This window comes from Salvelinus sp. IW2-2015, unplaced genomic scaffold (assembly GCF_002910315.2).
Source record: "Salvelinus sp. IW2-2015 unplaced genomic scaffold, ASM291031v2 Un_scaffold1950, whole genome shotgun sequence".
Classification (NCBI taxonomy): Eukaryota; Metazoa; Chordata; class Actinopteri; order Salmoniformes; family Salmonidae; genus Salvelinus; species Salvelinus sp. IW2-2015.
In genome coordinates, this window is record NW_019943305.1 from 1 (window position 1) to 17772 (window position 17772).

The window sequence follows — 17772 nt, forward strand, 5'->3', positions numbered from 1 at the left end:
TATTTTTTTTTTTACACTCTTCATAATTGTTTTTAACTATTTCAATTTTTTGATCAATTATTATCCTCACAGTGATCTTAAGTGAGTCGATTATTCATATACTTTTTTCTTTTCTTTATTCAACTGATGGTAGGTGAATGTCTATTTGAGCGATTTATCTACTTTGAATGACTACTTTTTCCATTTTTTTTCTAATCCTATATTCATTATACTCTCTCAAATAGTCCATCGTTCACTTTCCTTACTTATTTTCCAATTTATTCATCACTTTATCTATGTTCTTTTTTGGGTTTTTTGTTTTTTCTTCTTCTCGGCACTAAGACCATTTTATATTCGTTGATTTACGTCATTTTATTCTATTTTATCGTCGATTTATTATTTGAAATTGTACTGTTCCTTCTTTATCCTACCCGTATTTTATATTTATTCTTGCAAATTATTATTAATCAATAAACACGATTTCATATGCTTCACTCCTTTTTTTATTTAATTTAATTTGCATTGTATCGTGGATGCTATTAAGGCTACTCTGCATGGGATTACGGACTTTGATACCTAGTAACAATATCTTAATTCTGTAACATATGTATGTGATCTTTATCTTAGATCTTTATAATTTATACTTTTACGATATTCATCCATTTTTATTTACATTATATTCATCAATCTATTCACTCCAATATCCACTTAGTTTTATTTTCTTCGTTACGTATCTTCATTTTTTCTTTAAAGCTTAGTATAATTTTTTCGTCTCAGAGGCGTGTTTTGCAACGTTACAATCTTTTATCGTTTTGGCTAACTGATTACTTCAGCTGTCATTAATATTTTAACTCTACGTTGTGTTTTTCTTTATTTTTTTTTTTTACTTATTTGGAATTCAGTCATTTTTACTATTATTATTTATTTTCTTTCTTTTTTTTTTTTTTTTTTATGTTTCTTTTTTAACTTTTTTTGTCTTTTTTTTTTTTCTTTTTTTATTCTTGCTTATAATTATTTTTGTGTATTTTCATTTCTTTTTTAGACTTCATCTTACTTTTTATTTTTGGGTATTTTTTGTTTTTTTTTTTTATCTCTTATGCTTTCTATTTTCTTGATTCTTTTTTTTTTTCTTTTTCATTTTTATTTTTCTCTTCCTATCTTTTATTATTTTCCTTTTCTGGATTTTATTTATTCTTTTCATTTTTTTTTGCATTTTTTTTTGAATATAATTTTTTCTTTTTTTATTTTTGATTTTTTTTATCTTATTTATTTGTTGTTTTTTTTTTATTCATTATTGTTTTTTTTTTTTTGTTTTTTTTTTTTTTTTTTTTTATTTATTCTATCTTTCTTTTCTTTTTTTTCTATTTCGAGATTTCATGTCTTGCTTTCTTTTTTAAACTTTTATTTTATTCTTTTTTGTTCTTATTTTTCATCTTTTTTCTGTTCGTCTATTGATTTTTTTAAATCTTTGCTTTTTATTTTTTATTTGGTTTTTTGTTTGGTTTCGTTTTGTTTTTTTCTTAATTATATTTTGCGACCTTGTTGTTGAGAGAGATACTCTGGTCTAACACAGTTAGCAATCAAAACTAAACTCTGTCTTAATACAGTTAGCAATCAAAACTAACTCTTGTCTAACACAGGTAGCAATCAAACTAACACTGTCTAAACACAGTTAGCAATCAAAACTAACTCTGTCTAATACAGTTAGCAATCAAACTAACTCTGTCTAAACACTGTGTGCTAACGTGTGTGTGTGCGTGTGCGTGTTCGTGCGTGCGGACCTCTCCTTAGGGAATCGGCGACGAGGAGTCTGTCAAAGGCATCCTAACGTCCCCGGACAACCGGATCTTGTCAAGCGCATGCTGATCAAGTGTGCCGACATCTCCAATCCGTGCGACCGCTGGAGCTGTGTATAGAATGGGCCGGACGCATCTCGGAAGAATACTTTGCACAGGTACAGGACAGTGGTGAAGGAGAGATGGGGAGAGACACATGATGCTGCTGTGTGGAACAATAATAGATACAGTAGAACAGAGCACCTTCGGGATTCAGCAGTTGGCTGATGTGGAATGTGAAACACACAGCATACTGAGCAGCAGTTAGCTGATGTGGAATGTGAAACACACAACATACTGGAGCAGCAGTTAGCTGATGTGGAATGTGAAACACACAGCATACTGAGCAGCAGTTAGCTGATGTGGAATGTAAACACACAACATACTGGAGCAGCAGTTAGCTGATGTGGAAGTGAAACACACAGCATACTGGAGCAGCGTTGGCTGATGTGGAATGTGAAACACACAGCATACTGGAGCAGCAGTTGGCTGATGTGGAATGTCAAACACACAGCATACTGGAGCAGCAGTTAGCTGATGTGGAATGTGAAACACCACGCATACTGGAGCACAGTTGGCTGATGTGGAATGTGAAACACACGCATACTGGAGCAGCAGTTAGCTGAGTGGAGACATACTGGAGCAGCGAAACACACAGCATACTGGAGCAGCAGTTAGCTGATGTGGAATGTGAAACACACAGCATACTGGAGCAGCATTAGCTGATGTGGAATGTCAAACACACAGCATACTGGAGCAGCAGTTGGCTGATGTGGAATGTGAAACACACAGCATACTGGAGCAGCAGTTAGCTGATGTGGAATGGAAACACACAGCATACTGGAGCAGCAGTTAGCTGATGTGGAATGTGAAACACACAGCATACTGGAGCAGCAGTTGGCTGATGTGGAATGTGAAACACACAGCATACTGGAGCAGCAGTTAGCTGATGTGGAATGTGAAACACACAGCATACTGGAGCAGCAGTTAGCTGATGTGGAATGTGAACCCCGCTATGGCGCAGTTAGCTGATGTGGAATGTGAAACACACAGCATACTGGAGCAGCAGTTAGCTGATGGGAATGTGAAACACACAGCAGCATACTGGAGCAGCAGTTAGCTGATGTGGAATGTGAAACACACAGCAACTGGAGCAGCAGTTAGCTGATGTGAAATGTGAAACACACAGCATACTGGAGCAGCAGTTGCTGATGTGGAATGTGAAAACACACAGCATTACTGGAGCAGCAGTTGGCTGATGTGGAATGTGAAACACACAGCATACTGGAGCAGCAGTTAGGCTGATGTGGAAGTGAACCACAGCATACTGGAGCAGCAGTTAGCTGATGTGAATGTGAAACACACAGCTACTGGAGAAGCATTCATTGATTGTTTTGATGAGATGTACTGTACCAGTCAGGAAATATTGGTAGACACTCAGTAAGACACTGTGTTGGGTGTGTGTGTGTGTGTTGTGTGTGTGTGTGTGTGTGTGTGTGTGTGTGTGTGTGTGTGGTGTGTGTGTGTGTGTGTGTGTGTGTGTGTGTGTGTGTGTGTGTGTGTGTGTGTGTTGTGTGTGTGTGTGTGTGTGTGTGTGTGTGTGTGTTTCAGACTGACGAGGAGAAGAGACAGAGTCTACCGGTGGTCATGCCTGTGTTTGACAGGAACACCTGCAGCATTCCTAAGTCCCAGATCTCCTTCATAGACTACTTCATCACAGACATGTTCGACGCCTGGGATGGTAAGGACTTACGTTAGCTACCTGATCTAAGGCTTCAGCTCAGCGGGCTAACAGTGTTTCGATGCTTGGGATGGTAATAACTGTTAACCCTATCTGCTCTATATAACAGAGGACTTGATGACTTGTTCCCTGAATCTAATGTCTAAGCTTCAGCTCAGCAGCTCCCTGAATCTAATGTCTAAGCTTCACCTCAGCAGCTTCCTGAATCTAATGTCTAAGCTTCAGCTCAGCAGCTCCCTGAATCTAATGTCTAAGCTTCACCTCAGCAGCTGCCTGAATCTAATGTCTAAGCTTCAGCAGCTCCCTGAATCTAATGTCTAAGCTTCAGCTCAGCAGCTCCCTGAATCTAATGTCTAAGCTTCACCTCAGCAGCTGCCTGAATCTAATGTCTAAGCTTCAGCAGCTCCCTGAATCTAATGTCTAAGCTCACCTCAGCAGCTGCCTGAATCTAATGTCTAAGCTTCACCTCAGCAGCTTCCTGAATCTAATGTCTAAAGCTTCAGCAGCTTCCTGAATCTAATGTCTAAGCTTCAGCAGCTCCCTGAATCTAATGTCTAAGCTTCAGCAGCTCCCTGAATCTAATGTCTAAGCTTCAGCAGCTCCCTGAATCTAATGTCTAAGCTTCAAGCAGCTCCCTGAATCTAATGTCTAAGCTTCAGCAGCTCCCTGAATCTAATGTCTAAGCTTCACCTCAGCAGCTTCCTGAATCTAATGTCTAAGCTTCACCTCAGCAGCTCCTGAATCTAATGTCTAAGCTTCACCTCAGCAGCTTCCTGAATCTAATGTCTAAGCTTCAGCTCAGCAGCTGTACTGACTGTACTGACTGTAGTGACTGTACTGACTGTACTGATGGTACTGATGGTACTGACTGTACATCCTCATTTTAATCCGTCAATCAATCATTCAATGATCTTTTGTCCCAGCGTTCGCAGACCTTCCCAACCTCATGCAGCACCTGGACAACAACTTCAAGTATTGGAAAGGCCTGGACGAGCGGAAGCTGCACAGCCTGCGTCCTCCCCCAGAGTAGGAGCACCCTGACTGGGGTCGACGCCAGGCCCTGGGCCCCTCCTTGGTTCCTGTCCGTCCTGGCTACCAAGCCTTCACTCTTCTGCTTCTGCAACACGCCATCAAGCGTCCACATGTCCGTTCAACAGAGACAACACATACTGACAGACGGACGGACGGACGGACGTGTTGCAGCAACACCAGGCTCTTGCTTCATACATAAACCTCGCTAGCTGAGGATGGATGATGGAGAGACACACGGCGCCTCAGAGTCCTTTATAAACAACCAGTGCCTGGTGGGCTTGTCTGTATGCTCCTACTGCTGCCAGTGAGGCTGTGTGAGGGACTGTTCTTCTCCAGCCAACCTAGTGATGGATGTACCATCCCCCTAGTACTCACACACACACGGGTTCCCCTGCCTCTCTCTCTCTGTCTCTCTGTCAGTCAGAGGCTGAGGATGTTACTGTCTCTCTGCAGACTGACTGCTGGTTCACTGTTGGTAGAGCTACGGAGAAACACACAAACACACATGACATTGAGATGTCAGGTGGTTTCAAGTCTCTGGCACCTCCAATTAAAAACTGTTTGGAGGATCAGCTGATGGGACAGGTCACAATACACCGTTTTTCCTTCCAAATGGCACCCTATTCCCTATATAGTGCACTACTTTTAGGATAAAAGAGTCTATGGGACTCTGGTCATAAGAAGTGCACTTTATATAGAGAATAGGGTTCCATTTGGGATGGCCCACAATGTCAAATCCTCATCAGACCGTACTACCCAGTGTGTGGTGGGCATTCGACCGGATAAATCCCTATATCGCCCCCAGTGGCCACCAGGTTGAACTACACTCCACCTCCACTGGCTGCCACCATCACCCTTCACTATGTCTTCTATCTGTATTTCTTTGTTTCTTTGTCCTTCAGAGCACCTCGTCCACTAGAGGACCTGTAGCGACGGGATGGGACACGAGGCCGTCCTAAACAACACTAAAATTGTGTTCAATATAACACCCTATTCCCTTTATAGTGCACTACTTTTGACCAGAATCCTAGTCAAGAGTAGTACACTATTGCCGTATAGGCCCTGGTCAAATGTAGTGCACTATAAAGGGAATAGGGTGCCATTTTTGGACGCATCCAGAGACATACGGTTGTGTGGGTGGGGGTGTGATCACGGGTTTCAGTGGGTGGAGCTAATTAACTGTCCTCAGGCCCTGGTGAAAGACACAAACATTCAGACATCTTGGTCATAGCTAGGTCATTATTACAAACAATTTGGTATTTTTATTTTGTTTTAAATGTTCCATATTTTCTTTACAACAACAAAAAATAAGTGTAACATCAATTAATGAATTAACGGATGAAGATGATGATGAAGAAATTAGAACAAAAATAAGAAAAGATGAAAGAAAGAAAGAAAAGCTGAATAACATAAATATTATAACTCTCTGAGTCTTGTCTGCATGATGAGGAGGAGGAGGATTATTATCCATAAGAAACATTAACGTTATAAACATTTTATTTTAGTACAGTATCAGTTTGAATGGACATCTTTGTATTGCACTGTAAAACAACAGTTAAATTGTCTATAATGTCTCAGTGATTTAGTCCATGGATGGGAATCGGGACATAACTGGTGGGAATAAGCTTTTTGTTGTCGTCTCATCACCTCTGCCAGTTTGTGTGTGTGTGTGTGTTCACATTTCAGTTGAATACATTCAGTAGGACAACTGACTAGGTATCCCCGTTTCCATCGGCGATCTCACCTGTCTGTGGATTTAACAAACGCTGTTGACCGGCAGAAAGGAACTCACGTCATCCCGCTACAGCAGAAATCTGAGAACAAGAAAAACTATGTTTTGGACTAGAACATTTTTCTCACAGAAATGTTTGTATCAGGTTTATCCTACTGAAACAGACTGCCTTATTTTATACAATATTTCTACAGTACACCGTAGAGCTACAGTAAGTACATCGTCCCAGCTACAGTACATCGTCCAGCTACAGTACATCGTCCCAGCTACAGTACATCGTCCCAGCTACTGTACATCGTCCAGCTACAGTACATCGTAAGCTACAGTACATCGTCCCAGCTACAGTACATCGTAGAGCTACAGTACATCGTCCCAGCTACAGTACATCGTCCAGCTACAGTCATCCCAGCTACAGTATCGTCCAGCTACAGTACATCATCCCAGCTACAGTACATCGTAGAGCTATGTACATCGTCCCAGCTACAGTACATCGTCCCAGCTACAGTACATCCCAGCTACAGTACAATCGTCCCAGCTACAGTACATCATCCCAGCTACAGTACATCGTAGAGCTACTGTACATCGTCCCAGCTACTGTACATCATCCCAGCTACAGTACATCGTCCCAGCTACAGTACATCGTAGAGCTACAGTACATCGTCCCAGCTACTGTACATCATCCCAGCTACTGTACATCGTCCCAGCTACTGTACATCATCCCAGCTACAGTACATTGTCCCAGCTACAGTACATCGTAGAGCTACAGTACATCGTAGAGCTACAGTACATCATCCCAGCTACTGTACATCATCCCAGCTACAGTACATCGTCCCAGCCAGTACATCGTAGAGCTACAGTACATCGTCCAGCTACAGTACATCGTCCCAGCTACAGTACATCATCCCAGCTACAGTACATCGTAGAGCTACTGTACATCATCCCAGCTACAGTACATCGTCCTAGCTACAGTACATCGTCCCAGCTACAGTGCATTGTAGAGCTACAGTACATCGTCCCAGCTACAGTACATCGTCCTAGCTACAGTACATCGTAGAACTACAGTACATCGTAGCGCTACAGTACATCGTAGAACTACAGTTCATCGTAGCGCTACAGTACATCTTCCCAGCTACAGTACATCGTAGAGCTACAGTACATCATCCCAGCTACAGTACATCGTCCCAGCTACAGTACATTGTCCCAGCTATAGTACATCATCCAGCTACAGTACATCGTCCCATCTACAGTACATCGTCCCAGCTACAGTACATTGTAGAGCTACAGTACATTGCGTCCCAGCTACAGTACATCGTCCCATCTACAGTACATCGTCCCAGCTACAGTACATCGTCCCATCTACAGTACATCGTCCTAGCTACAGTACATCGTCCCAGCTACAGTACATCATCCCAGCTACTGTACATCATCCAGCTACAGTACATCATCCCAGCTACAGTACATCGTCCCAGCTACAGTACATCGTAGAGCTACAGTACATCGTAGAGCTACAGTACATCGTCCCATCTACAGTACATCGTCCCAGCTACAGTACATTGTAGAACTACAGTACATTGTAGAGCTACAGTACATCGTCCCAGCTACAGTACATCGTCCCAGCTACAGTACATCGTCCCATCTACAGTACATCGTCCCGGCTACAGTACATCGTAGAGCTACAGTACATCGTAGAGCTACAGTACATATCCTAGTACAGTACATCGTCCCATCTACAGTACATCGTCCCAGCTACAGTACATCGTCCCAGCTACAGTACATCGTCCAGCTACAGTACATCGTCCCAGCTACAGTACATCGTCCCATCTACAACATCGTCCCAGCTACAGTACATCATCCCAGCTACAGTACATCGTCCCATCTACAGTACATCGTCCCATCTACAGTACATCGTCCCATCTACAGTACATCGTCCCAGCTACAGTACATCGTCCCATCTACAGTACATCGTCCAGCTACAGTACATCGTCCAGCTACAGTACATCGTAGAACTACAGTACATCCCACTGTGCAATGGATAAGGACATATGGACATTTTTTAATAACACAGTCAGAAAACAAATGTATAAGTAAATGTCAATATTTTTATAGACTATGAATTTTACACTGGAGTGACAAGAATAACAGAACAACTTAGTAACTCTCTGGGTACCTGCTGTGAAATGTTTTGTTGGGTAGAGAAACATTTCAGTCCTGTAAACAGAGAAACTCTGTCTGTGTCTCGAAATTGCACTCTATTCCCTATATGGTGCATCTCTGGTTAAAAGTAGTGCACTATATAGGGAATAGGGTGCCAGCCCTGGTCTAAAGTAGTGCACTATATAGGGAATAGGGTGCCAGCCCTGGTCTAAAGTAGTGCACTACATAGGGAATAGGGTGTCAGCCCTGGTCTAAAGTAGTGCACTACATAGGGAATAGGGTGCCATTTGGTACGCACTCTATATGATTATAATGATCAATTAAGGATGTGGATCACAGAATTGTCTATCACTGTCTTTTCCCCTCTGTCTCCTAGAAACCAGCTTGCTTTGACTTGATGTTGACCAACGTCGTCCTATTATTGGCCATTTGTTCAAGATCCTTGTAACACGCAGACAAGGAGTCACTTTACCCAGGGTGCTCTGCCAAGGGTGCTTTCAGATGAGGATACTAATATATGTTAAACAATGTTGCTTATTAAGATGATGTCCTATTTAAACAGTATATAAATACCATAACACATAAGCCAACGTCGGTTGATGATGATGTGTTTTATTATTATTGACCGATGAGTAACTTAATAACTCTTTCAGGCTGAATTAAACACTTAATCAGGGAATTGGTTTGTTCCTTATGATTCACTACTACTTCTGGTCTGAAGGCACCGAAGAAAAGAAGAAAAAAGGAAAACAAATTAGAAATGATTCAATGGAAATAAAATAATAACAATGACTTCTGTTGCACCATGTGTTCAGTAACGAGACAATTTACTGGTCAGACTTCTGTTGCACCATGTGTTCAGTAACGAGACAATTTACTGGTCAGGACTCAGAATCTATCTCTCTCCTCCTCTTTCTCTCTCTCTGTCTCTCTCTCTCTCTCCCCCTCTCTCACTCTCCCCCTCTCTTTCAACACACACACACTGAAATACATATCATGTGGCTGAACGGTCACACTTGTGATGCCTTGGAGATGAACACAGCCTGCTGTTACTGCTGGAGTATACAGTACACAGTGTGTCCGTTTCTATAGTTGATATCATTTCTATTGTGTCATGTATGTCTACTCTACTGTATGCTAACTCTCAACTACACCAACCCAACCCAGTTCTCTCTTCTGAGTTTAGTCCAGCCTTTCAGCCTGGCCTCATAGACTAGACGTAACATAGTTAACACAAATGAGTATGATATGTTATATTTGGTATGGCTACTTAAAACAGAAGGTTACTTAAGACAAAAGGAAGGAAATTGGTCTGGGAGGATGGGGTGGTGTATAACGCGAACATCTAGTAACTCACCGGTTCCGTGTTCGATTCAAATCACGGACAACTTGAGCATTTTAGCTAATTAGCAACTTTACAACTACTTACTACTTGTCAGCTACTTAGCATGTTAGCTAACCCTTCCGCTTACCATAAACGCTAATTCTAGCGGTCCAAACTAATGCACAGTACACTGTGGCCTGCACCAGATATCACTTTGTTTTCTATTCTCTTTTTAATTACTACTTCTTTAGAGGTGAATCCTGTAACTTCCACTTAAGCCACATTTTAACATAGTCTACTGTTGACGTCAATGCATGGCTGAGTGGGAGTAAGGATTCATCACTAACCTTTAGTTTATTTACCACGTCCTCATTTCATATCAAAACACCCAATGATCAGCAACAGGAGAGATCTTGACAAGGGGCTCAGCCCTGAGAGAGAAAGAGGAACTGCAGTATAATGGTAGAAAAGAAAGACAAGATATCTGACATTCCAAATAGACACTTTTCTGTACGGATCAAATAGCCAACTTCTAAAACCAGATGAGCCTATTCCCCTTTTTCAGGCATCCAGATACTTGATTTGTTCAGTATAGTAAACGTACACCAGCCTCAACCTCATATATCCTTCTACAGATACTTGATATGATATCTACACTGAACAAAAATATAAACGCAACATGTAAAGTGTTGGTCCCATGTTACATGAGCTGAAATAAAAGATCCCAAAAATGTTCCATTCGCACAAAATCTTATTTCTCTCAAATTTTATCCACAAATTTGTTTACATCCCTGTTGATGAGCATTTCTCCTTTTTGCCAAGATAATCCATCCACCTGACAGGTGTGGCAAATCAAGAAGCTGATTAAACAGCATGATCATTACACAGGTGCTCCTTGTGCTGGGGACAATAAAAGGCCACTCTAAAATGTGCAGTTTTGTCACACAACACAATGTCCACAGATATCTCAAGTATTGAGGGAGCGTGCAATTGGCATTCTGACTGCAGGAATGTCACAAAGCTTGTTGGCAGATAATTAAATGTTAATTTCTCAACCACAAGTCGTTTCAGATATTGTCAGTACGTCCAACCGGCCTTACAACCGCAGACCATGTGTAACCACGCAGCCCAGGACCTCCCATCTGGCTTCTTCACCTGCGGGATCGTCTGAGACCAGCCACCCTGACAGCTGATGAAACCGTGGGTTTGCACAACCAAAGATTTTCTGCACCAACTGTCAGAAACCGTCTCAGGGAAGCTCATCTGCGTGCTCGTCGTCCTCACCAGGGTCTTGACCAGACTGCAGTTCAGCATCGTAATCGACTTCAGTGGGCAAATGTCTACCTACGATGGCCACTGGAACGCTGGAGAAGTGTGCTCTTCTCTGGATTAATCCTGGTTTCAACTGTACCGGGCGATGACAGACAGCGTGTATGACACAGAGAAACTGTGACCAGATCCTGAGGCCCATTGTCGTCGCATTCATCTGCTGCCATCACCTCATGTTTCAGCATGATAATGCATGGCCCCATGTCGCAAGGATCTGTACACAACTCCTGGAAAATGGAAATGGCCTGCATTCTTCCATGGCCTGCATACTCACCAGACTTGTCAGCCATTGAGCATGTCTGGGATGCTCTGGATTGACGGTACGACAGCGTTTCCAGTTCCTGCCAATATCCAGCAACTTCGCACAGCCAGGCAGGCCAGACGCATGCATGCTGACACGGTGCCCAGGTGTAGTGTTTCCTCCGAAACATTGCTGCAGCTGGCTTCCGGGTTAAACGGGCCATTGTGTCAAGAAGCAGTGTGGCTTGGCAGGGTTGTGTTTCGGAGGACTCATGGCGCTAGACCTTCGCCTGAGTCCGTACTGAGTTGCAGCGATGGGACAAGACTACCTATCAATTGGATATCACGAAATTGGGAGAAAAAGGGATAAAAAGTACAAAATATATATATATAATTCGCACAGCCATTGAAGAGTGGGACAACAGCCTGATCAACTCTATGCAAATGAGATGGTCGTACTGTATGAGGCAAATGGTGGTCACACTAATCCACACCCTCTACCTTATCTGTGACTAACAGATGGTATCTGTATTCCCAGTCATGTGAAATCCATAGATTAGGGCCTAATGAATGTATTTCAATTGACTGATTTCCATGTTGCGCTCACATTTCGGTTCAGTGTACTATGCTAATACCTCAACCTCATATATCCTTATCCAGATACTTGATATTTTATTTATTTTTGTTTTACCTTTATTTAACGAGGCAAGTCAGTTAAGAACAAATCTCTATTTACAATGACGGCCTACACGGCCAAACCGGACGACGCTGGGCAAATTGTTGCGCCGCCCTACGTGACTCCCAATCACGGCCGGTTGTGATTCAGCCTGGAATCGAACCAGGGTGTCTGTAGTGTCCCATAGGATTTGTCTAGAGTAAAGAAACTTGTCCTACAGCGTCCTCCATTGGGAAGCAGTATGTTTACAATGCAAATACAGGGCCTATAGAATTCAACAACCATTTCAAATGTTTTAAAAGTGGGATTAAAATGGATTTAATTGTAAAAAAATATATATATATTGACAACGATCTACACAAATACTCTGTAATGTCAAAGTGGAAGAAAAAATTGAAGATGAACAAAACCTAAAACACTAATATAACTTGATTAGATAAATATTCACAACCCTGAGTCAATACATGTTAGAAACACCTCTGGCAGTGATTACAGTCTTCTGGGTAAGTCTCATAAGAGCTTTGCACACCATTATTCTTTTCCAAACTTTGTCAAGGTGTTAGGGATCATAGCTAGAGAGCAATTTTCCAAACTTCCAAAGATTTTCAAGCAGATTCATTCAAAACTGTAACTTGACCACTCAAGAATATTCTGTCTTCTTGGTAAGCAACTCGTGTTGTAGGTTATTGGCCTGCTTAAAGGTGAATTCCTCTTTCAGTATCTAGAGGAAAGCAGACTAAAGAAGGTTTTCCTCTGGGATTTTGCCTGTGCTTAGCTCCATCCCGTTTTTTTTTCGTCCTGAAAAACTCCCCAGTCTTTTCCTAGTCAAGCATACCCATACCATGATGCAGCCACCACCATGCTTGAAAATAAAGAGGCAGTTACTCAGTGATGTATTCTGTTGAATTTGCCCCAAAACATAAGGCTTTGCATTTAGGCCAAAAAGTGTATTCCTTTGCTGTGTTTTTTTTTGCAGTATTACTTTAGTGCCTTGTTGCATACAGATGCACGTTTTGGAAGACTTTTAGTATTATTTGTATTATTATTCTTTTCACTCTGTCATTTAGGTCATTATTGTGGAGTCGCTACCATGTTGTTGATCCATCCTCACTTTTCTCCCATCACAGCCATTGAACTCTGTAGCTGTTTTAAAACCACCAATGGYCTCATGGTGACGTCACTAAGCAGTTTCCTTCCTGTCCTGCAGCTCAGTTCAGAAGGAGGACTGCATCTTTGATGTGTCTGGGTGGTTTAATAAATCATCCACAGCACCGTTATTAACTTGACCATGCTTAAAGATATATTCAATGTCTGATTTATTATTGTTACACATCTACCAATCACTGCCCTTCTTTATGAAGCTTTCGATAAGCTCCCTGGTCTTTGTAGTTTAATCTGTGCTTGAAATTCAATACTTCACTGTACAGATGTTGTACATATAGGGGACAGAGGAAGGGGTAGTCATTCAGAAATCATGTCCATAGAATGTATTATGTGATTTGTTAAGCCAAATTGTAATTCTGAATTCATTTAGGCTTGCCTAAACAACCAGGGTAAATACTTATGCAACAACTATATTTTTATAAATACTTAAAAAAAAAAAAAAATGTGCATTGCACTTGCCAAACTGTGAAAGGCAGCATAGCGTCTAGTCTGTCGGAAAGCCACACGAAGAAGAAAGATTCGTCAGTTTGTCTTTGACTTTGCTATTATGTTATTCAGTTGAAGGTAGTGTGAAGTTCCCGGGGTGCTTTCATTACGAGCGTGACGAAAATCCAGACTGCGCTGTACGACAACGTTGGCTGCCTTTACGACCGGACCGGAGTCCTGTGGAATGAGGACGTGTGCAAGGCTGAGTATAGTAGCTAGCTGGGACACACATTCCTCTGCAAATTGAACTGTGCTAGCTATGTCTTCTGGGATGACTGGGCAGACACCGTAAGTTACACTTTTTATTTAGTACCATTTACTTTTATATTTTGAATAAGTTACGGACGCAAGAACACGTATATTTTARCTTCGTGCTAACATGTTAGCTACCTAACTTAGTACAGTAACGTTACGTTAGCGGCGGTTGCTGGTTTTACAGCTAGCTAGATAACGTTCTTATTCAACTGTATGAAAGTACAAATCATTATAACTAGAATATTTCGTAAAGGTTTATCCGAAATTGACCAAGCCACAGCCGTAGATAATTGTTTATACCATAGCAGTAAAGTTGATCCGTTCTAACGTTGCTMGAAAACGGTATGCTAATTGARCTAGCTAACGTTAGTTAACAACACCGGTTTCTGGCTAAGTTTAATTGTCTAACGTCGTTAACTAGACAACTAATATATCGCTAGTTAGTGGAGGGTCAAGAAAGCGGTCTCTCTAAAGTTGTGGTTACCTGCTGATACTACCCTCCAAGATAAATGATTTGTAGAGGAACAGGCCAGAACAGTTTTCAAGAGAATGCCGAGGCCTACTAACCCTACGAACACTGATGTTGGCMAGCATCGCATCGGCGCATTCGCGACTAGTGTTACGCTAACTAGCTTGCAAACACAAGCTAGCCCTCTAACCCCGCCCTACAAAATGATCTTGAGTTAGATGAAATGATASGCAACCGGGCAAATTAGCCCCAAACTGTTGGATAATATATCTAATCTCAATATGGAGTGCGTCCCATTTCAGTTATTGTTTCAAGCCACTTGATGTTGAATTGTCTCTCATTTCTCTCCATCATAATGGATCCAGGTGCCTAACCAGTAGCAGCAGATGGGATCAAGCCTGCTCAGCCCAAAACGAGGGTAGATGTCATGCAAGGCTTCGCTTTCTCTGCCCAGACCTGCACACCGGCCACTACGACCCCTCAATCAGCCCAGCACCCTGTAGCTGGTCCCATGGTGCCCCTGACATTGCAGGGGACATGCCAGCAGCACAGGGGGAGGCGTGGAGATGGCTGCTGCTATGGCTGCTAAGATCAACGCTATGCTGATGGCCAAGGGAAAACTGATGATTCCTCCACCGCTACCTGGCAAGGTGAGAGGGAAACGGTCAAGGTACCTTTCTCTTACTCATCCTGGTCCTGAGGAATCACTGGGCAGGCTTTTAATCCAGTATTAAGGGTCACCTGGCCAGTCATAAGAGGCTCAAGCCACAGACTAATGGTTTCCTTAGGTGGTGCAACTTGTCTCTGAGAACAGGGAGAGTGAAGATTGTCATTGTTTTCAACCACATAATATAATGTAGCCATGTCCCATAGCTGGAGGTAATAGAAGGTGAGGCCAGTTGAGACCATGTGACCTTCACTGATACCAACCTCCTAGAATAACACAGCAGAGAGAACCACCCTGGTCTACAGACACACCACGGTTACTGCTGCTGCTCACAACACTCTAGGCAGTCTCTTAACTAATTGTGAGTCCCTGGCTTTTGTTCCAGCTCAGTACTAACAAACCTGACTCAACCGAATAGGGTCTTTAGTAGGATCTAAAGCCTGGAACCTGGGTGGCTTCCCAGGAGGGTTAAACTCTGACCTAACTGCACGATATTGTATGACCACCATGACTTTAGTTATTTAGTGTTTTTGTATGTGGACTGATATGAAACGTGTTACCCACAGATCCCTCTGTGTATGTCGGCTGCCGCTAGTGGAGACGAGACTGTGGTGACAGAGGTGGATATCAACGATGTGCCCATCAACAGCAGAAACCTGCTCACCAAAGGAAAAACACAGGAAGAGGTAAAAAAAAAAAAGACCAGAGTTTTCATCTCTCCTTGATTCTTCTCTTGCATCGTCTCCACTTGGCTCTTTCTTAAAATGGAGGACAAACCTTGGACCGTTCCTCCTATAGGAATGAAAAGGGGGTGGATACCATCAATCGGCCTGAATCGCAGCCCTTTCTGTATAATATATATCTAATATATTCTATTTAGAAGACGTGTCTAAATACATTTGATGTATTCGTGGCCCCAACTATTACTGAAACCGTTTCTCTTTGTTTTAGATTCGTCAGGTCAGCGGTGCAGTAGTCTCAACCAGAGGCCACTACATGACCAGTCAGAGAAGTCCCATGGAAAAGCAGTGTATGTATGCAGTTGATGTTCCTGGTGGTATCTGTAGTTGACTCTGACCACGTGGAGATCTAACCGACTCTTCTTATTTAGAGAAAGGCCTTTGTATTTACACGTCCAGGGGAAGAGCCAAGAGGAGGTCAATAGTAAGTAGAATTTCTATAACCCTCCCGTCTACAGTTGCATTAGATCCTTTATTGTCCTCAGATCCTGTAAATTACACAACATAGTGAAGGCCACATCTCAGAAGATGACCATGGGTCGGTTGGTTGACTGGCTGTGTTTTCTCACTATATTATCCCCATACACCCCCTTGTCTATCTATTCCCTGTTGTCTTACAGAGGCAGTGCTGAGGATAAAGGAGATCATTTCTGAGGATGTGTTGAGGACAGCTGCTGCGTTAGGATCCCAGCTGAGACCCGTCATACCCCCCCTGCCTCTCTACCCCCAGCCCTCTCGCCCCATGGCTGCCTCACATCCACACCTACCCAGGATGCCTAGTGTCAAYCCTCCTGTGCCACATGGACACCGGCCCGCCGCGCCACACCAAGGGGTAGATACAGGGGTCCCTGGTCCTCACAGAATTTTYCCCTGAAAGATTTTTAAGAAGTCCTGCTTGGACGATTCCCTCCCTTCTTATTCCCTCCCAATTCTGGGAATCCTCTAACTGGTATTTCTAAAAACCACAGGAACTTTGGCTTTTCACAATTTTGCGGCAGGGAAATGTGTTTTTCAGTTTGCAATCTGGCCCATGCCCAATAGCTGGAGGTAATAGAAGGTGAGGCCAGTTGAGACCATGTGACCTTCACTGATACCCACCTCCTAGAGTAACATAGCAGAGAGAACCACCCTGGTCTACAGACACACCACGGTTACTGCTGCTGCTCACAACACTGTTCTCTAGCTAGTCATTTAGTTGGATTAGAAGGTTAAAAGGTTAGCAGTTCAGACATCGACCAGCTCCCGACTCTACTGCTTTCTGTTGTCCATAAGATGAAGTATGTTTGTAATGTGGTGGTTGAACTATGTGTTGACCTGACCCAGGATTATCCAAATGTAACTGTCATCTCTCCCTGTCAGAGTTTTGTGCACGTCAAGATTTTTGTGGGTCTGGACCAGTCCCTGCCCTCGTTCAATGTGAACGAGAAGGTGGAGGGTCCTGGGGGGATGTACCTGGGACACATCCAGACAGAGACGGGAGCCAGAGTGTTCCTCAGGGGGAAAGGCTCAGGGTACATAGAGCAGGCCTCACGGCGGGAGTCCTTCGAACCACTCTACGTCTACATCAGGTAACAGTGATTTTACTTCCGGGTCAAACATCTTTATTTCTCCAGTCTATACGGGCTTACCAGACCCTGATTCGGCTATAAGGGCTTACCAGACCTGATTCGGCCTATAAGGGCTTACCAGACCCTGATTCGGCCTATAAGGGCTTACCAGACCTGATTCGGCTATAAGGGCTATACCAGACCCTGATTCGGCCTATAAGGCTTACCAGACTGAAATTAGAATCCTGCCAGATGCATTGAGACAATTTTCATTGGGGGGGTGGATCAATTACACCAACCTGTGATGAGTACAAAAGCCATGTGAACTGTTTGGAGGTTAAAGAAGGTGAACCTATTGAAGTGTGTAGTTGTCACTGATACCACCTCCTATAGCAGCGTAGC

At 42.8% G+C, this 17772-nt stretch overlaps 1 protein-coding gene and 2 long non-coding RNA genes across 3 annotated transcripts; 2 read left to right on the top strand and 1 right to left on the bottom strand.

Moving 5' to 3' along the window:
• The first annotated feature begins 1636 nt into the window (after positions 1-1636).
• LOC112072518 (uncharacterized) lies at positions 1637-6709 on the top strand. Its single transcript, XR_011476225.1, has 3 exons — positions 1637-1933; positions 3426-3555; positions 4479-6709. It is a non-coding gene; the product is annotated as an uncharacterized lncRNA (long non-coding RNA).
• Positions 6710-8207: 1498 nt separating this feature from the next.
• Positions 8208-8400, bottom strand: LOC139024853 (uncharacterized). Its single transcript, XR_011476226.1, has 2 exons — positions 8327-8400; positions 8208-8271 (listed from the first exon to the last, which is right to left on the bottom strand). It is a non-coding gene; the product is annotated as an uncharacterized lncRNA (long non-coding RNA).
• A 5453-nt stretch (positions 8401-13853) lies between these two features.
• LOC112072519 (KH homology domain-containing protein 4) lies at positions 13854-17427 on the top strand. The gene is given in 8 exon segments (XM_024139922.2): positions 13854-13980; positions 14782-15066; positions 15650-15769; positions 16035-16083; positions 16086-16113; positions 16195-16247; positions 16444-16655; positions 17183-17427. Coding segments are annotated over 7 exon segments (759 nt in total). The 5' UTR covers positions 13854-13980; positions 14782-14982; the 3' UTR covers positions 17396-17427.
• Positions 17428-17772: the final 345 nt, after the last annotated feature.